The sequence below is a fragment of the Pangasianodon hypophthalmus genome, chromosome 10, assembly GCF_027358585.1.
Source record: "Pangasianodon hypophthalmus isolate fPanHyp1 chromosome 10, fPanHyp1.pri, whole genome shotgun sequence".
Taxonomy (NCBI): Eukaryota; Metazoa; Chordata; class Actinopteri; order Siluriformes; family Pangasiidae; genus Pangasianodon; species Pangasianodon hypophthalmus.
Genome location: NC_069719.1, coordinates 17,935,182 through 17,959,944, shown reverse-complemented (window position 1 = coordinate 17,959,944; position 24,763 = coordinate 17,935,182). Strand labels below are relative to the sequence as shown.

Genomic DNA, 24,763 nt, shown 5'->3' with positions numbered 1-24,763 from the left:
CCAAATTAGGAGAGCAAAAATGGGCTCTCCATAGGAAAACACATGCGCGACAAAAACTGTAAGAGATTCAATTATATCTTATATATAAAGTAATGACTTGATATTAATCTGAGATCAAATGGAATCTTTAGTGACTCTTTGTGTGCTCTCTGTGTACTTCTGCTATGATGAGCATGTTCTTGTTCTCTTATTTGTGCCATATACTGAAATGTATTATATGCTTGTACACTGTCGATTATATTGAACATCTGGATTATCATGCTTAGATGCTTATATAATGTCGGATCAGTGTTCACATTGTACGGTGTTTATTTAATGATGGTCAGTCAGTAACCGCACCCTTCTGGGCACTGTGTGTAGTCCCTAAACACCTTAACTATAACTGGGCAGCCTGGTCAGATTTTTATAGAGCAATAAAAAAAAAGAGTCTTTTGTTAGAATCAGTTCCAACATTTCCACTTGGAGCAATATTATTAGGAGTCCAAATGCTTTCCTTATAAACATGAAGTAATGGTGTATGTCCATTACATTGTGCAGTACGTCAAACACCAAGCCCTGTTTATTAGTCTACTAGTGCAATGCTCCATTTTTTTTTTTTTTTTTTATTTTTCCCTTATTTCTACGTCACACTATACGTCAACATTAAGGTTGTAAGGTTTTATACCAATGTAAAACTGTTTAATGCTAATTCCATGTTTCTATTTTGTGCCTTGCAGGATCTGAAAAAGCCATTTGATAAAGCTTGGAAGGACTATGAGACCAAAGTGTAAGCCATTTAAACTTTCTGCTACTGAGTCAGAACTGGAAATGTATAAATACAGTGGAAAAAAAATCAGTATATGTGTTCATACTGTCCATTTTCATGTAGAGGTTAATTAGAATGAACCTCATGTTCTCAAAATAATTACTTCATTTGAACATCTTACAGCAAACCTAAGATAAAAGGAACTAATGAAAAGAAGCACAATGTGACAGTGTTACAGTGTCAGCTTTCCTCTGTGTGGGAGTCATTTTAAAGATCACTGAACCACACTTTACTTCGTTAAAGCCGTACTCCAGCACTTGAGATAATTAACTGTTAGTCTCATCACCTCATCTCCTCTTCTCTTACTGACTATCACTCTAATTGTGTTTTATTTTTTTTCTTCCTTCAATGTATGAGATTTATGATAGCTTTTATATATTTTCCAAGCAGCAAAGGACATTCTTTACTGAAAGGGTAATACTTTTTCCCTATACCATGCCATTTAAGAAAAGTCAGGGTTGCTGTTTATGTGCCATTCAGTTTGAGTTCATTATCATTTCCCGTCATCAGTCGCTTCATTTTGCTGAGTTCTCAGAGTGCTTCATGAGATCCCCCTCCTGGACCCATCAGCTCTCATTGTCCTTGGGGTTTCTTGAAAACTCCTTAATTTGATCATTATTGACATTCTATATAACGGTGGATGAAATAATGGAGTTTAAATGCTCCTCGTGTGCTGCTGATTTGCAAGCACACTCTCATCAACCTCAGTGCTACGGTCTAACTCGGTTCTGATCCCTGAGCTGTAGGAGAACTGCTGGCTATCTGTGCAGATGTCTTTTCAGCATTCTTAAACGTTTGGAGTAGTAGAGTATTGTGAACAGATGTCTGACTAATGAATATCAGAGTCCTAAGTTTGCCCGTGTGAGCACTGTATTACAGATGAGGAGTGAGGTTTGAGAGAAAGCAAGCCTAAATAACATGACCAAAAAGATTAACAGATTTGCCAGAAAGGACAAACTGATTGATTAAAGAAGCAGAAAGGTTTATATAAATGTCCTTGTTAGGGCTGCTACTAACAATTATTTTGACAATTGATTAGTCTATTATTTTATTTTTCTAATTAATCAGTTAGTTGGATTATTTTATAAATATGCTAAATACCAATTAATTCATTTTTTCATAAAAGTCAGAATTTCAGTCAACTAATACTATCCACAGCTCTTAAGTAGGCTTAATTCGATAACAGGATATAAACTACAGTACCTATTACTGACAATCTGTCAAGGTATGATAGTATCAAGTGCTTTTTCCAACCATTCTTTTCAAATCAGACCAATCTCATGTATTCGGTATTTTTTTAACTGCTTCCGCATACTTTTTGCTGCAGTATTTCAGTGTGACCAGTGGACCAATGGTCTCAAGCACAGGGAGCCCTGATTATTGTTCAGCTCTGACCTGTTTCAAATTCAAAATAAAGGCCAATATACACTGGCTTTTTCGCTAATTGAAACACACAAATGCTAAATTCATTTTGCCTGTTGTTTGCGCTTGGCGAATCATTCAGAATGGACTCGACTCCAAAGCTTTGGGCTCGACTCTTGCCTGGAATCAGGGAACTGACTCCCAGCACCTTCGAAGTGACCGGACAACAGGATGGTGCCGTGATGACACACAACGTATATTAAATATATATACTGTATACGTTAAGAAAACAGCGAATGTAGCATTTAATGATGAATCTAATGATGAATCTAATGATGAGTACTTGTGGTGTGAAGTGGCATAGTGCATACAATACCGTGCTTCATATCACAGACCAACTAATCAATAATGAAATTCGATGTCAACTACTTTTAGCAACTTGTATTGATTTTTGTCAATTAGTTGTTGCAGCCCAGTGACTGGAATTCTTTTCTTGACTAATTTTGTTTGGAATACTTACCTAGCCTTTGTAAATTTGGAAGTGCTTTTAGTGACCACTAGAAATCTTGTCTTATGAGCCACTGAATCTGGTAGGAAATTGCTTTTCTGTTGACAGTGCATCTAGTAAACCTGAGGTTACTAAACATTTGACATTTCCAGCTGTTTTTAGAAGTGATGTGGAAGCATGCGTGTGGTCGGCTGTTCTCAAACTTACAATCTGCCTGTAGTCTGCTTACTTTGCTAAAGATGCCACAGTGCCAGCACATGCTATCACACCACTCTTTATAAACGGATCTTCTCTTTTGCCATTTGCTATTTCCATTCCCTATATATCTTTTTTTTTTTTCTCAGTTTGGCTTCGGGTTTTGTCAACGTCAGTTGACAAATTGATTAAGACCCGCTGGGCTTTAGACTCGCAGGCAGAGGATCCAGAGGTGGCCATCTTAAGTCTGATTGATGATGGATGTAAATGGCTACAATTAACGGCTTTCTACTTTTTTCTGTCCATCAACAAATATTTCCCTCTTTGTGCAGTTTAATATAGGATAAAAAATGGAAACATATGCAAGGATGATGCATTATATAATATAGATAATATTGGATGGATAATACATAACCTCATCTTTGTGCTTGAGGTTTGTACTATGTTGGAAAACGAGGTGAAAATAGTGATACTATTACAGCAAGATCGGGTTCTTTGTCATCAAAATAAAAACTGGCCAGTAGGACGCCAGTGTTGCTGTGTAATTTTTGTATCTAGAAAAAAAAAAAAAATGCCTTGGGTGAAAATTCTCTCCTGAAGCACATCACTACCTATAGACCTATTGCGTTCTGTAGCTTAGTATGTCTGTATTCACACTGAGGATTGGAAAACTGCATCCAGACAGAAAAAAGTGGTATTGATGAATTCGTCTGGCAAGGGACACTACAACCAGCATGGTGACACACTTGTGTGTGAATGAATGTGTGAATATGTGTGCATGATGCCCTGCGATAGACAGTGTATTCTCACCTCACTCTCAGTGTTCCCATGATAGGCTCCGGATCCATTGCCACCCTGACCAGGATAGGGATATTTAAAAAATAATAATAAAAAAATAAAAAATTCAGTGATCCCTTGCCTGAAGTAGAAAGCCCTAACTCCATCATTGATGCTATCTCTGGAATCCTGTGACTGTTTGGCTTTCCTTTTTAACGAAGGAAGTGCTGCGTCCATAAAGTAGGATACATGTGCTACTGGAGCATCTGTAAGGATTGCTCTGTTTCACAAGTGGTGTCTTATAATGATATAAATGTAAGCGTGTGTGTGTCTGTGTGTGTGTATGTGTGTGGAGTGTACAGATTTTAAAAGGTAATTTTGTGCTCCTTGCAGCACCAAGATTGAGAAGGAGAAAAAAGAGCACGCCCGACAGCACGGAATGATCCGGACAGAGATCAGCGGGGCTGAGATAGCAGAGGAGATGGAGAAGGAGAGACGTTTCTTTCAGCTTCAGATGTGCGAGGTCAGTAGGTGCAGGAACATTTAGAGATACTGAGCAGAAAGGGAAAGTGTATGTTCTTTTTTAAGGCTCTGTGTAACAGCTAAATGGTGTGTTAAATTGTGCAACAGGGCATGGTTAGACAAGTAGTGTAGTATTTCCTCAATTTAATTAACTTTTCTCAAAATGTTAGCAGTAATTTTCTGCTCAGCTTTACAAAAAGATTACTGTTTTGTTACGTTTGATCTGCCATATTCCTCAGTCTGGTGGATTTTCATTTCAGTACCTCCTCAAAGTGAATGAGATTAAGATCAAGAAGGGAGTGGATCTACTGCAGAACCTCATCAAGTATTTCCATGCACAATGCAAGTAAGGCCATAGTATCATTTTCTTTTACTGCCCAAAATAAATTCACCTTCAAATCTATAGCTAACAGGAAGAAGAAGTTATTATTATTTACAGATAAAACTGGCTTTAAATTAGCTTTTGATTAAGAAACAAGGGATACAAATAAAAACCTTGGACAAAAGTCTGTTAAAATGTGCATAGTGGAAGTTTTATAGACCAAATATCAGCCATTAAGTGTGTGATGTACACCTGCAATAATATTTTCATTGTTTATTCAGTGTGTAATCACACCATGTTGTGTGTACGCAGATATATTATGCCCTGAAGTGAAGTCGTTTTAAAGTGAGCTTCAGTGAGCAAGGATGTCTCATGCAGCTTATCAGATATTCTTTTTGTTTTATTACGTTTTGGGCAATTAGCAACAGTCAATTCTGAGAATAATTTCCTCCCCCTTCCAAAACCTGGTGTAAATTAATGGCGCTGCTAGGAGCAGTGTTGCCAGGTGTGTGGTTTTCCCTCAGAATTGAGCTACGTTTGAATTGCCTGTGTGGATTTATTATTTTTATTACTATTATTATTATTATTATTATTATTATTATTATTATTGTAGTAGTAGTAGTAGTACAGTTGGGCATATTGCAAACATGAGATTAATTGAATCTAATGTTTAGATGTTATATAGTGTATGTGGCAGTCTGGGGAAAACCCATCGGATGTTGCTGTGACAGAATTCTGGCAAAGAGCTAAAAAAGACAAAGGGTTTTTCTTCCTGTAACACCTCAACTTTAAGAAACAATAACTATGTTTCAACAAAACCATCTTGGAATTGTATTACTTACTATTTAATCTTGCCTAGGCAAGATTATATCAGATAAGGAGCCAGTTTAATGAACACAGCTCTAAATGCCATCAGTCTAAACATGTCTAAAACCTTGCTAGCTAAGTGTGATTTCCTAACATAATGAATGCCAGGCGTGGATCAAGTTGCTGAATAGCTATGTGCCGTAGCCAAACAGACATAAGCCTAAACAATTCGGTTTGTAATCATATACCGACTAGAAACAAGGGTTTCACACACATATATGTTTATAAACCTTAATATCAGACACAGGCAAGCACATACTGCGGCTACGTCAAATCACTTTGCCAAGCTCCCTCTCACATACATACATCAGGCCACTGGGAGAAAAGCTTGAAGTGAAAAGGTTCCTGGATCAATACTGTCCCTTTTGGAAGATGCATGCCAAAAATATACCTGTTATTCTCCACTAGTGTGACAGAAGACAGATATTTTCCACATTAAGAGGTTAGACTTTGCCTCATCCAGTAGATTTTGCCCAATTATTTTAGAAGTCAGGTGAAAAATGCTATTTGCAGATGAGATTTTTAGACCATTAGAGTGTGAGTATGTGTGTGCGCTTGTGTGCGTGAGATGGTTGGCAGGATGTTAGTGGAGGTTTAATGCTAATGTGATGTATTTTTACGCTTGATTGGACGTCTTGTGTCTCAGTTTCTTTCAGGACGGTCTAAAGGCAGTGGACAACCTGAAACCCTCTATTGAGAAACTGGCCACTGACCTGCATACGGTGAGCAGGACATTAGCATAGCTGTGTGTTAATGGCTCCTGAACTAAGCATATAATTATTTAATTATTAATTAATTAGTTAATTAATTATTAATAGTAGTAGTATTTTGGCCGCATTGCCAACTTGGCCTTCTGTTTTAGATCAAGCAGGCTCAGGATGAGGAACGCCGGCAGCTCACACAGTTACGAGACGTGCTGAAGACAGCGCTTCAGGTGGAGCAGAAAGAGGTAAGGCGTATAGTGAATGTAAACTTTTATTTGGTTTTAGCTCACTCACACTGAAGTGACGGGACTTAAAGTCAGGCTTAAATTAATGTAGAATATTATTTAAGCTAAAATATATATATACTGAGTACTATCTGGAATAGTTGGCTCTGGAAGCTCGCGCTGTCACCCTTTAGACAGCCTTCATATATCTGCTCTTTTCTTCAAACAAACAGCTTTAGCTCTTGTAATCCTTAAACATTAAGAGATTACGTGCTCTTAATTCAAATGTAAACAACCTTCTTAACTCTGTGAGTGGCCACTGAGTAGCCAAGAGATTTAGCATTTAGATGACTGCGCTGTGCTTTTGTGTTTGTCTTGTTTGTGTAATTGTTATTGTGAATCATGCTGTGTTTAAACTGTCTGATGGAAAGCTTTTTTTCTCTTCTTAAATGCCTCCGTCCTTTGCCAACGAAGTCTAGGAGAGTAAGTGCCTGATTGATGTCCATCTTTGTGAAGAAAGGTGCAGGGGGTGGGAGACCGCAATGTTCCTACCTCCTGTATCTTTTATTCTGTTATTCATGTACAGAGGTGCCACCATCTACTGTCTAACTGTAGTGTTTTTGATTTCCTCAATATAAAGGACAGCACAAACATAAAATTCAGCCAGCAGAAAAGCCAGTTAACCAAAGGGGAAAGGACGTGAGATGTCAAACATGTATTGGCAGTTCCTTTCACTTTGCACAAACTTTATTTTGATGAACCTTAATCTGTGAATTTGCAAAACATGGTCTTGTAAACCAATAGAACACCAAAGGGCAAATATTTCGCATTTCTTTGTCAACAAACAGGTAATTCGACAATAAAGTGCAGGGTAAAATGAGCAGTGCGTCACCATTTATATTGCATTTTTAATGTATTGACCTACTTCTTGTTCAATGTTCATTATTTATACTTAATTATAGACTTATTATAGAATTATTATGTGCAACACCAGTCATGGGCTGGATTTTTTGTAACAGTTGTATAAATTAAGCTGAAGCACTCATCTGGTTCCTTATAAATCTAAACATTTCTGCAGATTGCAGTTAAATACAAGTTCAAACAATACACATTTAATCAGTTATGCAGTTAGCATGGAGCCATCCCATTCACTGATGTGCGCTAGGGTTTTAATGCTAAGATTAAGTGTTTTCTCTCTGCCTGCTAGGATTTTCTTGTTAGCAATGTTGGCACCTCTGCACCTCTGAAGTTTGAAAAATAGTCCCAGTATCCTGGTATGTGTTCAGGTGCAGAAATCAGACTTAGTTTCGTGTGCTGTTTCTTTTTGTCATATTCCTGACCTAACTAATGTTTCCTTGTGGTATAAAGTATTTTAAATACACATCAAATAATTGTCTCTTACAGTGATCTGATTGTGCTAGCTTGAACATATTTCATTCCATTAAAAGCACTTTTGAAATCTTAGTCTGGTACTGCACTCTCAAGCTTTACTACTTTCCCTAATTTGTAAATGTGTTTGTGAATGTGGTCGCCTCTCTGGGGGTTCTAGGACATCCACTACGGCACTTTCCACAAAGGAAGCGACCGCATCAGAGTACAAGTTTTTCCCTTCCTTTGACCCTGGGAATAGCCACTTCCTGTCCTTTTTTTAAGATAGATGTACATAAGCATCTACACGCATCTTTCTTCTGCTCTATAGGATTCCCAGGTGCGGCAGAGCACCACTTACAGTCTGCACCAGCCGCAGGGGAACAAGGAGCACGGCACAGAGCGCAGTGGAAACCTGTACAAGAAAAGTGATGGGTGAGTGGGTTAACTACGTCAAAATGTCATATGTCAGGACATGAGCACATTATTCATCATGTCATGATAGCCTTACAACATCATTTAACTGAACTGATTAACTGAAGGGCAGCAGAAGTGTGATGACTCTTCCTGTTTCCTGTCTCCAGTCTACGGAAAGTGTGGCAGAAGAGGAAGTGCACAGTGAAGAACGGCTACCTGACCATCTCCCACGGGACAGTAAGCCAACGTGTCCATAAACTGCATATTTACTCTTTCTTTTTCCTCTCTCTTTATTCCACTTTATCTTTGTATATCCTGCTTTCAAATCTTCCAAAAACAGATCGTTTTCTCCCACTGTTTACTTTTTGTCCTGGAGACTGGAGCATGTATTGAGTAATGCTAAAAGCTTGTTCTGTTTCTTTCTGCTTGGAATTTTCCAACTTTTCCCAGAAAAAGGAAAAGAGAGAAACAGAGCCGCACCTACTTTTAGAACATGCAGAAGCTTGGCTTTTATAACTTCACAATGCCGTCAGTCCTCAGAAGATCAATCCATACAGCTGTGTCTTCAAAAGGAATAAGAAGTTTTTTTCCTGACAAAAAGAGAAACATAAGAAACTGATACTGGAATGTATGGATTGTATGCAAATCTCCCTCATTATTGTTCATTCTTTTTGCTAATTCTCTCTCTCTCTCTCTTTTTCTTTCTTTCACTTGTGCTCTCAGCCAAACAGACCACCAGCCAAGCTCAATCTCCTGACTTGCCAGGTCAAGCACAACCCAGACGAGAAGAAAAGCTTTGACCTCATCTCACGTATGGCAATCCCCTTCAAAATATGCAGAAACACACACACACACACACACACATACACACACACAAACATTGCCTGTAATTTGTGGAAACAGACATCCTTCCCTGTCCTCTCTCAGCTCTGTGAAACTGCAAAGTAGCTCATGTCTAAGTCTTACAAAGACTCAGTTTTATATTTAACTCAGATATACAGAATTGTTCTAAACCCAAATGGGTAGGAGCTTGGATGAATGAGATCTTCCACCATCACTGTGCCACAATACCCTATGCCATTTTCTTTTTTTTCTTCCACATTTGTCAAAAAATTACATCTGTACTGCAGGCATCAGTAAAAGTGTGAACTGTGTCAGGAAAAGCCATGATGATCAGAGCTGACAGTTCCAGCTATAAGACTAATCACATGGGGAATTGTATGTAACAAAAAGTATAAATGTATTTAACATGGAAATATTATTTAATATTTAATATTTTATATATATATATATATATATATATATATATATACATATATGTATATATATTTTTTTCTGGCTTGTCGTTGAAATCCAAGTCTGTTTCTTCACTCTCAGGCTTCACTAGTTTCCCAATATGTTTGTAATTTTGAAATTGAGTGCAAAATCACTTTTATGCAGTTATTTGGTTTTCTTTCCTTCTTGTTGCATGTTATATTTTGTTGTAACTGTTTAAAAATCACAATTTTCATAATTCAGCAATTCCTTTTAATAATGTCACTTGTTTAGCACAGACCTGGCTATAATCACTGTAGCTCTATTCAGTTTTCCTGGCCATTGCACAGTGTGTTGGAGAATATTGTAGCTGTGTGTGTCTTAATACAGTAGTGATGTGTGTACACCCACACGCAGGGGAATGTTCACAAGTTCTGATGTTCTCACGTGCTTTCTTGTTGAATCACGGCATACTTTAAAACTCAGGCTTGCCCCACAACGATAAGGACATTGTTTTCTTTTTTTTTCATTGTATTTCTGCTGGCTTGGAAATGAATGTACTGAGGTCCTTTGGCTGTCTCTAAATTCTAGACTCTCCTAGACTTTACTTGAACCCTGCATCATAAGTCTGACATGATCATGTCATGAGCACATTACGAGTTGTGTTACAACTTGTCATGACAGTTTATGATAATCTATGCCACATTTCAAGATGGCTGCTTCATTGCTGGCAAGAGCACCATCAGCAAATTTTAATGTCATCGAGCATTACGTGTCCATGTCATGTATGTGTCATCCTTCTGTCATCAACTATATATGCTCAATCTACACATAAAATCAGGACTTGACCTCATGGCATGAAACAACCTGTCATTGTTACATCATAAACTGCCGTGTCAATGTATATGATACATGGTTATGTCAGTCTTATGACGCATGGTTTAAGGATTGTTATACAGTGATTTATAACAGTGCAAGTGTAATGCTGAGGAATTCAGGTTAAGGGTGTTGCTCAAGGGCCCATCAGTGCTTTCTCACAGCTCTGCTCCTTTTTATGAAGAAAATGCTTTTATTGCACAGCAAACAAGTAAAACAGCTGTTGTATATAATTAGGGGTTTTAGTTTTATATATATGCAGCACTCTATGTGAAATAAACAGAATATTTTTATTTTTCATTATCCCTTTCTTTCTTCTCACACTCGCTTTCCCTCCCTCTCTCCCCCCTTACTGTCCTTCCATCTCACAGATGACCGAACGTATCACTTTCAGGCAGAGGATGAGGCCGAGTGCCAAATGTAAGCATGTGTGTGTTTTCTGCACCGAAAGGAAACCTTTCATTGTGCAATTCCTTTTCCTGGCCTCCTAATTACCCTCTTCCAAATCCATTACTCTCTCGTTCCTCTCTACTCACACTCTCTTCCTGTGTCTCTTCCTATGCCTCGTCTGTGTTCAGCTGGATCTCGGTGCTGCAGAACAGTAAGGAGGAAGCGCTTAACAACGCCTTTAAGGGAGACCAGCACGTGGGCGAGAACAACATCGTTCAGGAGCTGACCAAAGCCATCCTGGCCGAGGTCAAACGCATGACGGGCAACGACGTCTGCTGTGACTGCGGTGCTCCTGGTGAGCGACTCGTAAACGGGTTGGAATTACTAGAGGGAGGGGGAGATTTACGAGACGAGGTTCAGGAAGTCTGAATGGATCAGAAAGAACAAAAGACAAGTCTTGTAATAGACTGTAAGCTGAAATGATTCAGCTTGTCTAATGAGGGTGATTTAGATATATTTCTGATTGCATCCAATAAACTCCCTCGATGCCTTCAGCTGTTGTTGTACGGCTTATTAAAATGCTAAAAATGCTCTCAGTGGGGGTCAGAATGTTCACAACCTCTTTGAGTAACCAAAACTGGAACTGAAGATATTTTACCTAATTAACTACAGTGACTTTCATAAGTATTCACCCCCTTGAACATTTCCACATTTTGTACTATTACAACCTGGAAGTGAAATGGAATTTTTTTGGGCTTATTTGATGAATAATGAATGAATCCATACAAAATAGCCCATAATAGTGAAGTGGGTGGAAAAATCTATGTAGTTAGCACAATTATTTATAAATATAAAAAAAAATAAAAAGTTGTGATTGCGTAAGTGTTCTCCCCCTTTACTGTGAAACCCCTAAATCAGTTTTAGTGCAACCAGTTGCTATCAGATGTCACATAATTGGTTGAATGTGTGCAATAAAGTTTTTCATGATCTCAGTTTAAATACACCTGTTCTTGGAAGGCCCTGAAGTTTGTTGGAGAACATACAATATTTAAACAAACACATCACGAAGACCAAGGTGCAATCCAAACAAGTCTTTGGAAAAAGTTCTGGAAAAGTATGAATAAGGGTTTGGTAATTAAAAAAATATGGTGAACTTTGAACATCCCATGGATCACATTTAAATCCATTATTAAAAATAGTATAAATATGGCACAGCCGCGACTGTGCCTAGAGGAGGCCGTCCAACAAAAGTCTGTGACCAAGTAAAGATCAAGAGGAAGGTGAATACTTATGCAAAGCACGGTATATCACAAAATCATGTGGTCATAAGCTCCTATTTTAGCATTTGGCTTCTTTTATTCTGTGAAACATATGGTCCATTACGGTCTCTTCTCCAGGGCCCACATGGCTGTCCACCAACCTGGGAATTCTGACCTGCATAGAATGCTCTGGGATCCACCGAGAGTTGGGAGTGCACTACTCCAGAATTCAGTCACTCACACTGGATGTCCTCAGCACATCAGAACTCTTGGTCGGTGGTTCACATTTCCTTTTTTTTTTTTTTTTTTTTTTTTTTTTTCTTTTCTTTTCTTTTCTTTCCTCAAACATTTTTGTATGTGTTAAAGCAGAGGCATTTCACATTGATGACCTAATGACTGATGAAGAATCATTACCTCAGATGGTAGCACTTTGTTTACTTAGGGTGTGTATATATGTGTGCGTGTGTGTGCGTGTGTGTGCGTGTGTGCGTGTGTGTGTGTGTCCTGCAGCTGGCCAAGAACGTGGGGAATGCTGGCTTTAATGAGATCATGGAGGCGTGTCTGAGTGCGGAAGATATGGTCAAACCAAATCCTACCAGTGACATGTAAGTGATGCTCTCACTTTCTCTCTCTGTTTCTGTTTGTGTGTGTTTACAGCTGTCACTACAGATGGGTGATATAGCCAAAAAGTTATTGTGCAATTTTTTTCAAACTTTTGGAAAGTACTCAGTCTAACATGTTGTACACATTTGTACAGACTTGTGATATAAATAGATTTTAATTTCACTCTGGAGTACTAACTAGAATATTACCATAAGCGATCACACATGGACTTTGATTTTTTTGTTTAAACAATAAGGTAAACTGCACTGAAACAAAGCACGGAACAAATAAACAAAAGACATGATGTATCTGTATGTCAGTGCATTGTGTGCGTGACTTTTTCATCACAGGGACTTTACACTACTTCTGTAGCTGTTCCTGTGGCACTTAAAGCATAAAGCAGCCTTATCACGCATTCACTATGCAAACCCACAACCTTACATGAAGCTGTTTTTCTGCAGGTTTTAAGGAAACTGCCTTTTTAGTTTTGAGAATGGCAAAATAAACAGTATTTGAAAATGTTATCCAGCTGGTGTGTCATTTATATCAGTGGACCAAACACCAGTGCTGTACAGTATCAGAGGTCCAGAGCTTTGGCATACACTGGCCCCCTTTTTTTTTTTTTTTTTTTGCATTCACAAGTGTTTTTTCCTTTGCATTAACCTCTCCTTCCCTTTGTCTCTCAGGCAGGCCAGGAAAGACTTCATCATAGCCAAATACACAGAGAAACGCTTTGCTCGTAAGAAAAGCCCAGACACTGCGTCCAGACTGCACACCTTGTGTGAGGCGGTGAAGGCCCGCGACATCTTCTCCCTCATCCAGGTCTACGCTGAGGGAGTAGACCTAATGGAGCCCATTCCTCTGGCTAACGGCCATGTGAGTCTTCTCTGATGCTTTTTGATTGATTAAACCAGTTCCTCGTTTAGAAATAATAGAAATAATTAGGGGGAAGGGAGGGTCATTATCCATGTAGTGTTCATATCACAGAGTAGAGTCACTATAGTTTAGCGGGAGAATCCAGTTAAGGAGACTAGTCCATGAGAATAGTTACTATATCAGCTTGTTTTGATCCCCAAAATTCCCAGATTAGTCGAAATCATGAAAAAGCATGTAATTCAGTAAAACTAGTATGATAGGTATGCAGTAATTGGAGTGAGGAATTGCTTGCACACGAGCTCAGAGACACCCACGATTGGCTAGTGTTGGTGTGATTGACAGGGAAGGGATAGTGTGCTCTCTCGCTCTCCCTGCTACAAACAGCAGTGGGATCAACAGGATTTAAACTTGCGATCTCACAACAAGCGGCGAAAGCTTTACTGATTCACTACTCGGGAGCTGAAGCATGGCCATATTCTACATGGTTTTTGTTGGTATACTTGTTCATGGAAGGTTCATGAACTAATGCAAACTTTCTCTCTCTCTCTACTTCTGTACTACTTATATTACAGTAAAACTTTGTTTAAATGATTAATAGGGGAACATTTTGTCTGAGTGTCAATATTTTAGTCACTCAGTAAGAGATCATTACGGGTTGTATTTTTGACTTTATTGTTATCAGCAGATGGGGGTGATGGGAACTGTCATACATAATATTACTGAAAAATATCTTGGAAAAGTTGCAGAAAAAAAAAAATCCAAAAGAGCCTGGGAACTCTGCAGGATATTAATGTGAAATGTTTTCTGAGTTGTGGTTTTTTTCTTGCAGGAACAAGGGGAGACAGCCCTGCATCTGGCAGTGAGGCTGGTAGACAGAACCTCGCTACATATCGTAGACTTCCTCACTCAAAACAGGTGATGGCCTGGAGACTTGCACATGCTCAGTTTTTTTTTTCTATTTGCATTTATATGTAAATGCTGTATGCACCACCTCTTCCTGTTGTTTTAGCCCTTTTAACCACCTAAAGAGTTCTGTTTCCCACATTTAAGATATTCTAAGTAGTGCATTGAGTCAAGTGACTGAACCTTGTTGTTTGCTCTGAAGTGTGAATCTGGATAAGCAGACGGCAAAGGGAAGCACGGCACTGCATTACTGCTGTCTTACGGACAACAGCGAATGTCTCAAACTGCTCCTAAGAGGCAAAGCTTCCATAGATATTGGTAAGAAATCATCAGCTGATCCTGTAATTAGTGCTACCTCCTTTTCCTTTCCTTGTTCTGAGAGAAATAGAAATGTTTCCAGTGTTTCTGTTAAAGCTGTTTTGTTTTATTTAGTTTCCTTCTTTCACATTCTTCTGCTTGGGCTGTTTTGAAAGCTGGATGTGGTGATAAGAGACAGGATTTGTGTTTGGCATTATCCCCAATGTTGTCTGTGGGAATTGAGTTAATTAATGCTCTTCTAGTGAATGGCACAAACAAAAGAGCTAAGCCAGAACCAGTGCAGCATGGCACTGTGAGGGTAGGTGTGTGTGTGTGTGTGTGTGTCTGTGTGTGTGTGTGTTCTCATTTTGGGGACCAAATGTCCTCTTTGTTTCACCATGAAGACATAAAAAGTGTGATGTGAGGACATTTTGTTGGTCATCATCAAGAAACTTTTATACTTTAGTAATCAAAAAGATTTGACTTTATTTACTCTGATTAAATTGTGCTACAATAATACAGTTTAATGCAAAATATAGTGATATACGCAAGTGTGTGTGAGTTGTTCTTCTTTCCGATTATGAAAATAAAGTGTGTGTGTGTGTGAGAGAGAGAGAGAGAGAGAGTTAGAAGAAAAGAAGAAAATTTGTGAAGAAATCCCCTTCCATTTTACTTCAGCCTGCCAATGTGGATTTTTTGATGTGACTAATGATACTTCTGAGTATAAAACTATAAAACTTCTGAATACTGTGTGCAGCTAACGAGGCGGGTGAAACCCCGCTGGACATTGCGAGGCGACTCAAACATCTGCAGTGTGAGGAGCTGGTGAGTCACGATCACTGTGTTTTACACCACATATTTAGTAGCTTCTCAGCTTGACAGTACAGAGGTTAACACTGTCTGTTGTGTGCAGCTGAACCAGGCGCTTGCTGGCAAGTTTAATGCACATGTGCATGTTGAATATGAGTGGCGGCTACAGCACGAAGACCTAGACGAGAGTGATGAAGATTTGGATGAGAAGGTACCCCCATATCCCTCTAGTCCGGGAATTCTCGCCATGGACCCCTTTCAGTGGGGAAAAAAAAATCTACAGCCCTTATAGTCACAGCACAGATTCAATATATGAGTCAAAGATACAATAATTCATATCATGAAAATGTGTACCAGTATTAATAATTTACAAGAGGCATTGAAGAATTTTTCCCTGAATCTTTCACTCGTACAAACTCAAGCCAGTGACACTGTTAAAAATGTAGATTCAAAACACCACTTTTCCTACTTCTGTTAACATTGCTGCTGAACATCATTTGTTCTTGTTTTTAATTTACAATTTTATGTTAGTTTACAGTTTTTTTTACAGTTTTATGTTTTAAGGAAATGAACAACTCTGTGTGAGATAGCTTTGTGTGTATAGCTTCACCAGTCAAATAAGCTTAGAATTATAATAATTAAAAAACAGGACAAAAAGATAAGACGACAAGGAGTTTAGATTTAGTCTTTCTCTATCCTGTGTGTGTGTGTGCATATGGCAGATGTTTGTATATAACTGTAATAATAATAATAATAATAATAATAATAGTAATAATAATAATGTCTTTGTGACCTGCGACCTTTCTGTATCCAGTCCAGTCCCCTGCGGCGAGAGGAGAGGCCGGTCAGTTGCTACACGCCTGGCAGCTCAGTGATGCAGCCCAGTGCGGCCAGTCTGTCCAAGGACAAACAACAGCGCTCCTACGTCCCAAACCTGGTCAACAACGAGACGTATGGGACCATCGTCAACACCAGCCCCACCAGTGGGGTCCTGTCCACCTCAGCTCCTCCGCTGCCTCCCAGAAATATCGGTACCTTCTATTGAGCTTCTACTCACTTGTTAAATATCCTTCTCAGGAAATAGCTGTCTAGTTTCTAACATTTTAATTAGACTTATACTGATCCCTTTTTTCATTTTTGATCCAATCCTGATATCCCAGCTCTGAGTACTGGACAACACCCGATACTGATCCAGTACTGACACTGACGTTCTCTTATGGCACTTTCACACCTTTTAGTCTGTTAGCTGAATCCAAATCAGAGTGAAAATTGGACTCTATAAGCTTTTGTTTTCAAGTCATGTAAAACTCGTGTTAGTCAAAATGTTCAAAAACACATGTTCACATTAGTGTATATGTCAGGGTATCAGAACAGAAAACAAATCAAATCAGCTCTAATAATAGTCCAGTGTTTCAGGTCAGAACTGGCTCTTATCCCATACTCAATATCAGATTGGAACAGCTCACCCGTATACCTCAGTCGAATGAAATATATATATCGTTTAAGCTACTTTACTTGATGGACGGTTATAATAAAATGTGGCTGAAAGGTTAAGAGCCACGGCTACATATTAGACAGCAGAGAAGGATGAATGATGCAGCACAAGCTATAAGTACTCAACATCCTTTTTAGCAGCGTCTCACATTATCAAGGTCAGTATATTAATAATTCCCATTTAAGTGAGACTGTTGATGTAGGATCAGGTTTTGCCTTCCATCCTAGTGCATAAGCTTATCCAAATTCATTGGCACACTTCATTGAAAGAATACTGAAAACTCTGACTGAATTCGTAGTTTTCAATCATTGAGAGTTTTTTGGTAGTGCTATGTATGTGGGTTATTTATATTGCAGGACTGTTGCAGCATCATAAACTATATATGTTTGCATAATATAGTTTACTGGCATAGACTTTAGTTAGGCTTGTCACTTGTTGTTGGTGCAGGACTGAGTCTCTTCGCTGTCTTGACATGACTCAGTTCACACTGTGGCATTGTGCCATGTTCTCCCAGACTCTAATGTAATTAAGGCCTGGAGCCAAGCCATAGCTCAGAAAAGGAATCAGCCCGGAACTTTGTCTTCCTCTCAAGAAACAAAACACAGCCTCTTCTGGGGTGTGGGGAATCTGGGCAAACTTTCTGTCTCAGTCTGAATGTCCAATGTCTCTTGTTTTCTCCCTGATCTCGACAGGGCAGTTGACTGGTCACAGTGGAGTTCTCCAAGGTTCTCCAGCTTGGAAGCCTGGCTCTATAGATCTCTCAGGCAGGCAGAGATCCTCCTCAGATCCCCCCAACATGCATCCACCTGTTCCACCCATGCGAGTCACTTCATCCTCCTGTGAGTCTGTGCTGCATGGAGTAACACAAAATTAAATGATACACAAGAAGACATGTGTCATTTCATTCATTCTGTGTGAAGACATCTATTAGGCAGCAGATGTTACTTTTTGTTACACAGTCAAATTTCAGCTTGAGAGTAATTTACACTTAGATCAAAAATAAACCTTGAATTGTGTCATTGCTACATGTTAATGGTACATTGCACCGCTAACACTGTGCTCTCTGCAGTCGTAGCGCCGGCCGCTCCCCCTCCTCCTGTATCTAAACCAGCCAGTGTGATGGAGGCCATGACCATGCAGAGCAAAACCGGACAGGTGCCTCAGGGCCAGAGCATTAACAGGGGTACCGCTGCAAGGTCAGAATTGTAATACACACCCACACACACCCACACCCACCACTAGAGATTTTCAGATACCATTTCTATCACAATTGTCCAAATCTACAAAAGCAGCTGATGAAATTGCTTTAAAGCCCTGTCACACAGTTTTACAATTAGCTTCTTACTGTTAACTATATCACCAACAGCACAGAAAGAACACTGGATTTCTTTTCAGCTAAAATATATCTGAATTTATATATTTTGCTGCTTCTACTGGCTGATGGAAGTACTATGTTTCGGATAAGTGAGGTCACTGTGAAAATTGGGAAATGCTTATTATTGAATGACACATTTTTATATAATGACTGATTTTTAGTCTCACAAAGATTTTTTTTTATTTAAAATCATGTTGCCAGAGACTTGAAAACATTATTTGGCTACTTGTTAAACTGCTGCAACTACTGTACAGAGAGCATGCATTCCGAGTCCTTCAGATACGTTCACTGTAAGGTTTTTGTAAAATTTGCCCTCTGGTTTCTTTTATTGCAGTTTACACGGCAGTCAAGAATTAGTAATGTTTGATTCCTTGTTGGTAAATGTCTCCATCAGCTTTAAGTCAAAATATTCTTTCAGGAGTCATTTTTAGATCAGAAATGAATATACGCACATGCAAGCACTGACTCTACATATTTGCAAACACTGTTTATTCTACCAACATTAGAGTATCCCCCACTGCTCTTAATGACAGAATAAGGCTAAACAAGAATCCCAGAGTTAGACGTTGCCTTCAGCATTGAGGATCTTTTACGGGAAATGTCTTTGTAGCCCACAGCAAACATCTCATCAGTGAGCACAAGGGTCACTTTGCACATATATAATGCAAAAATGGTGGAAAAGGCCTTCAGGGAACTGCTGCTTTGTTCAGGTCATTAATTCCTGTTCAAGGTCTTTTTCCAAGCATGTAGATGCAGAGAGGCAGAGAAGTAAGCCACATAGTGTGCTAAGTAGGGCTGCACAATAGTGACTAAAATGATGATGATCATCATGATAATTCTGACTAAATTAAAAAAAAAAAAAGCAGTGGCTCTGTTTTTATTGGCCTGGTTTAGGTGTTGCCTTAGTGGTTAGTGTCGCTGTAAATCAGCACAAAGATAATCTAACTGATCACCATTGTCCTATAATGAAACATTTCTAGCCTGATAGGAGTGGTTTCTTCCACGATGGCCCCGCCCCCATCCACAGTTCACTAGGGCTCACTAAATGATTTGTTGACGATGGAAATGACGTAAATTACATTCTGTGGGCCTCACAGTACGCAGATCTCAACCTATGGGAGATTTTGGAGTGAGATCTTAGTCAGCACTCTCCAACATCATCAGCTGAGGGAATAGCTTTTGAAGAATGATGTTCATCCATTCAATACAGTTCCAGAAACTTATGGTGCCTCTTAGTGGCCTAACAACTGACTTCAGTCACTTTATGTTGGTTTTTCCTCTGTCACCTGTCTGTATACTATTCATGCGTGAATCAAATAGGGCTGTTTCTTAGTCACTACTGTGATCCACTGTGTCAATAAATCAGTCAATAAATCTGCAGCCACAATATGCAATCAGTTATTGTAGAGCTGGCCCACCTTCTGTAGTCATCTTTAGCTTCATGCACCAGCATCAGTTAAAAAAAAAAGTCTCTAACATGAATCAATTAGCTCATTTAAGCTAGGCTCACCAATATTTCAGTCGATTACATTGAATTTTTTTGAGCCTGATGTTTCTGCAATATAGCATGAATGTTGACTGTTCAGCTCTGTGTGTGTGTGTGTGTTTGTGTGTGAATATAGGAAAAGCAGTAGTTCAATGGATCCTTGAAATAAAGTAAGAGGGATTTTTTTTTTATCTGTTTGCAGCTCGGACAAGAGCTACAGCAAGGGGCCACCGGCACACTCGGACACCACAGAGAGACCAGGTAGATGTCAAAGAAACGGCTTAATCTGTGAGTTGATGATTGAGTATGAAATCACATGTACTCATTTGGCTGTGTACAGTTGGAATAAAGGGTGTGGGAGCCTCAAGAATTGAGTTGCTTGAAGTTTTACCATGTTGGATGTATTTTGTTTTCACTGAGATGTCATTTCCTGTCTTTTGATGAGCAGCAAAGGAAGTTCCTGGATGCCCTCAGAGCACAAGTGGTCAGTCTCTGGCTCCTGCCCACATACCCAGGAAAACATACCCGGTAGGTTCCCTCATATCAGGAGGAAATGCCTGAACCTGATGTGATTTCAACTGTAAACAGATGATTCCATGTGTGCAATGCAGAACAGATTATATTTGTATATTCCACACATTGTATATGTCCTGTGTATGTGTGTGTATCAGAAGCAAAGGCCGAAAAGGGTGAAGGCCATCTATAACTGCGTGGCTGATAACCCTGATGAGCTGACGTTCACTGAGGGCGAAGTGATCATTGTAGATGGGGAAGAGGACCAGGAGTGGTGGGTGAGTCCGTGTGAGTGTGTGTGTGTGTGTGTGTGTGTGAGGAAGAGCTGGCCTTTATAAGGAAGTAGGAAGGGTGAAGGAGGTCAGGATTTGGAACAGAGAGTGCAAGAAATAGGGGAGAGATAGAGACTTTATCAACTTCCAGTTACCATGGTGGCCTGGACACATGCGATGACCTCATTCTTTCCTTCTGGTTGTGGGAATGCAGGCCAGCTGCTGTTTGCCTTTCTTCATATCTTTGTTCCACTGGCTGCATTTAATCTTTAGAACTCCACAGAGCCTCATCAACAGCCCGCCCAGACCACCACCATCATCATCATCATCATCAGCAGCAGCTCACAACAATTCAGTTGTGTACAGATGTGTTTCAGAGAGTTTGGGGAATATAATACCATGCTGTGCTCATGTTTTTGTTTATCAGCAGTCAAGCTGTGCACATGTTTAGTACAGGAAGTGAACAAGAGGTCATTTGTTTCCAGTGGAGATGCCACAAAGCTCTTGACTACATTGGGCTTTGTGTAAGCCCTGTTCTGTGTTAAAGCATTACACTACAGAAAGTTATGCATATTCAAAACCTGGTTTCCTCACATAGAATCACTGTAAACATACTTAAACAGGGCCTTCAAGTCTTACAAAAAAGTCCTAATTTGTCTGAAATTACATTTTATGAATTCAGTGCCCTAATGACTATTATCTTGTGTTAGATTTGAATTTGAACGTCTTATATTTTAGGCTTTTTGGCAATGCTTAATATGGTGTAATGTTTTTTTTTTTTTCATGCGAATCTTTGCAAACATTTTGATCACATTATGTACGCTGGATAACACAGGGTCATTCATGCAAGAAAGGATCGTACCATAAACTGAAGCCAGCATTAACTACCTGCTGTTGAGCTAGCATAGACACTGGAATGTCAATATGGGCATATTGAAATGCTCATGCTGGTTAAAATCTGTTCTTGCTAAGAACTCCAAAACTCATTGCACACTTCGATCGTGGGAACCATGTGGAAGCTGTTTTTTTGCTTGCTGTAAAAAAAAAAAGACACAAATAGACAGTTTTCCTTATGCGTAAATATTTTGAAGTGTTTCTATATTTAGTGCATTGTTACCGTCACTGCAAATTAGGTTTGGGGGAAAAAAGTATCAAATTTAACTTTTGAATACTTGAAGTGAAGATACACTCAATGGCCATTTTAATAGGAACACATGCACCTGCTCAGTCATGTAATCATCTAATCAGCTAATCATGTAACAGCAGTGCAATGCAAAAAAGTGACTTTGACCATGGCATGGTTTGAGTATTTAATCGCCTGGTCTTTTTTTCAATCTTCAGCTATCCAGTTTTGGTGAACCTGTGTCTACTGTAGGCTCAGATTCCTGCGCTTGTCTGACAGGAACCGCTACAACTAGGTTTGGCATGTTGTGCATTCTGAGATGCTTTTCTGCTCACCACAGTTGTAAAGAGTTGTTTGAATTATTGTTAACCTTCCTGTCGGCTATTCTCCTCTGATCAACAATCTCCTCTCTCATCAACAAAGCATTTCCCCTCACAGAACTGCTGCTCACTGGATTTTTTTTGTTTGTTTTTCGCACCATTCTCCATAAAATCCAGAGCCTGTTGTGTCCAAAAATTGCGGGAGAACAAACCCACTGAAATCATATGTATTTTTTCCCCATTCTGATGTTTGTTGTGGACATTAACTCAAGCTCTTGACCTGCATCTGCATGATTTTATGCACTGCTTTGCTGTTACATGATTGGCTGATTAGATAGTTGCATTAATGAGCAGTAATTAATAGATAATGACCTATTTCTTGTTGTTTTCTTCCAGCTGGGCCATATAGAAGGAGAACCAATGAGGAGAGGTGCCTTCCCCGTCACATTCGTACATTTCATGGCAGACTGACAGTCAAAGGTTTCCGGAGCCGATCCAGGCTGATCTGTTCATCCCCTAGCATGTTTCTGACTCCACATCCTTGGGCTTTACTAATAATTATCGTCATCCGCTTCACCTTCATCAAGAAGCTTGTGCCTGTACTGACTTTTTCCAGACAATTAGCTTGCACCAGCGAGCACTGCTCGACTCATGCAATGGAGGTTTCTTATTCCTGAACGTCTTAACACCTAGTCGCTCCTGTATGTTTGAAGACTGTAAATTGTTCAAGCGTTTCGGCTCACTTTGTTTGTTGACCAGAAAAAAACAGAATTGTAGTCCGTTGCGTTGACATAGTAAATGCACTTTTATGTAGTTCAAAAAAAGAAAAGCTTTACGGATCTCGACAGTGAACTATTCGCATCCTTTGATGATTTGGAAGGACTGGTTTCTTCACGAGATAGCATGTTTATCTGAGCATATGAGTAAAAATGCATCACATTCCATCTCTTGCCTGCTTAAAGGAGATGGACAGAAGGAGAAATGGAGGTGGTTATCTTTTTAAGCACTGCATTGGAGCAGAAAGGGAAGTTTGCTGTTGCCTCCCCTTGGGATCTTTCACTGTCCCCATTTCCACACTCGCTGCCCCACATCAAAACTTATAAATAGAACCTCTACTGCTCAAACCTGGGAGCGCTCCTGCCCTGCACTACACTACATATCTGTGAGAAAGAGCATTTTGGAATGAAAGAGGCAACCAGAATAATATAATGTGTATGTGATATTAGATACTATGATATTGGACTGAAAGAAAGAAGCAAATACTGATGCTTAATGAGAGGGGAGCTGAAGATTGTGACAACCAGCACAGATCACGGAACGATCCAAAGATCTGGGTATAAAATGAAGTGAGTGTTCTGAGGGCCTGAGCAGTTTGCTTATACCCCTGACCTGCTGTCATCCTTTTCTGCAGCTTTTTCATGTTTTCAATTTACTGCATTGTTTAAATTCATTCCTCTAATAATAGTCTCATAATGAGTTTATACTAGCTTTATGTTAATATGGCCTATGCTCATATTTATGTCCTGTAGGTCTCATTGAGATTTTAATACTTTTTAGAGTTGGGTAATTAATGTCTGCCCAGGTTTTAGGATATGTAGGACCAACCCTCTTAACCCTCTTGTACCCTTTAACAGGGAAAACCAAAACCATTCCTCAGTAACTGTGCAGCTCCTGACACCCCACACACCTTGTTCCGAAGTGGAGATTGCACATGTAATATTGTACAGCAATATGTTTTATGTGATGAAGTTTTCATTTGGTTGCAGAGCAACTCTATAGAATGTTATATGACATTTAATTAAAATCTACATAGTCCCTGTTGAGCTTGAAACACAGTGACCTGTAACTTTAGCAATGAGAAGAGACTTGTAATTAACTTCCAGAATCTTCCTCTGCCTTTTAACTCACTGGAAATGAATAGGACCTGTCTTATGTGGTGCTGTAAATAACTGAAGAGTTTATATGTGTATATTTAATTGTAAACATAAACATAAACGTAGCAATGATGTCGTGTATCAATTCTAGGCTGGGTGTGTAGACATCCAGACATTCTGACAAAGGCAAAGAGAAACATTTCACTCTCATTTAATGTCATTCTCTTGACTCTAATATTGTATAAATAAATGGGAAAACTGGAAGTTAAATCAAACTGGAGCTTACTGAGCTAATTTTTTTTTTAATCTGATGCTTAAAAAATGGAAATAGTGGCTGAAAAAAAGGAGGATGCAGAATATTTCTGTAGAGTCTGCTTTTTGGGTTGTGCATAAACAATCACACTGACCAGCTTGTACCTTGACCCCATATCTAAGAATATAACAAGATCACCATCTAGTGGCATCTAGTGGAGTACAATGGTAGACACTAGTGCACTGTTAGACGTTAATGTATCAGTGCATCCCATAAGGAAAACACTTAAATTCAAATCCTTTGTTATTTCTGAATGTATTTACTGTAATTCTGCTTTGGAAGCTACTTTTTTAAACCTGTCTTTCTCCTGTTTGCACCCAGTACACCCTCACAGTTTGGCCACTGGCCTTTCAAAGTTCTGCAGAAAACAAAAAATCTTGTAGTTCAACAATTCAGCAAATAGTTTCCTTGTGCGTATTGTGTGTCCACTGAAGCTGCAGTGACAAATAAGTTCTCATAATGAGCAGTTTGCCTCTTTAAGCTGACATTTACATTTACATTTATGGCATTTGGCAGACGCCCTTATCCAGAGCGACTCACAATAGTGCTTTGAAGTCTATCAAAAATACATTCTGATATTGGCTCGCTAGGTCACAAACTAGGAATACCATCAGTCCAAAACTCTGTTGGGGAGGTGATTTTTAATTTTTTTT

At 39.2% G+C, this 24,763-nt stretch overlaps 1 protein-coding gene across 4 annotated transcripts in view; it reads left to right on the top strand.

Moving 5' to 3' along the window:
* asap2a (ArfGAP with SH3 domain, ankyrin repeat and PH domain 2a) overlaps positions 1-24,072 on the top strand; it is a 72,787-nt gene extending 48,715 nt beyond the window's left edge. The window contains exons 5-28 of one of the 4 annotated variants that reach the window (XM_053237550.1): positions 717-766; positions 4,041-4,170; positions 4,430-4,515; positions 6,005-6,080; positions 6,221-6,307; positions 7,986-8,089; positions 8,239-8,308; positions 8,795-8,882; positions 10,573-10,621; positions 10,780-10,946; positions 11,989-12,122; positions 12,361-12,455; positions 13,140-13,329; positions 14,159-14,244; positions 14,435-14,550; positions 15,287-15,354; positions 15,443-15,550; positions 16,154-16,370; positions 17,527-17,673; positions 17,904-18,030; positions 19,898-19,956; positions 20,144-20,223; positions 20,370-20,486; positions 22,320-24,072. In XM_053237550.1, the coding sequence (XP_053093525.1) occupies positions 717-766; positions 4,041-4,170; positions 4,430-4,515; positions 6,005-6,080; positions 6,221-6,307; positions 7,986-8,089; positions 8,239-8,308; positions 8,795-8,882; positions 10,573-10,621; positions 10,780-10,946; positions 11,989-12,122; positions 12,361-12,455; positions 13,140-13,329; positions 14,159-14,244; positions 14,435-14,550; positions 15,287-15,354; positions 15,443-15,550; positions 16,154-16,370; positions 17,527-17,673; positions 17,904-18,030; positions 19,898-19,956; positions 20,144-20,223; positions 20,370-20,486; positions 22,320-22,394 (2,526 nt within the window). In that variant the 3' untranslated portion in view covers positions 22,395-24,072. Of the gene's footprint in view, positions 1-716; positions 767-4,040; positions 4,171-4,429; positions 4,516-6,004; positions 6,081-6,220; positions 6,308-7,985; positions 8,090-8,238; positions 8,309-8,794; positions 8,883-10,572; positions 10,622-10,779; positions 10,947-11,988; positions 12,123-12,360; positions 12,456-13,139; positions 13,330-14,158; positions 14,245-14,434; positions 14,551-15,286; positions 15,355-15,442; positions 15,551-16,153; positions 16,371-17,526; positions 17,674-17,903; positions 18,031-19,897; positions 19,984-20,143; positions 20,224-20,366; positions 20,487-22,319 lie in introns of all 4 variants that reach the window. The other 3 variants (XM_053237548.1, XM_053237549.1, XM_026934069.3) reach the window with 3 other exon arrangements.
* Positions 24,073-24,763: the final 691 nt, after the last annotated feature.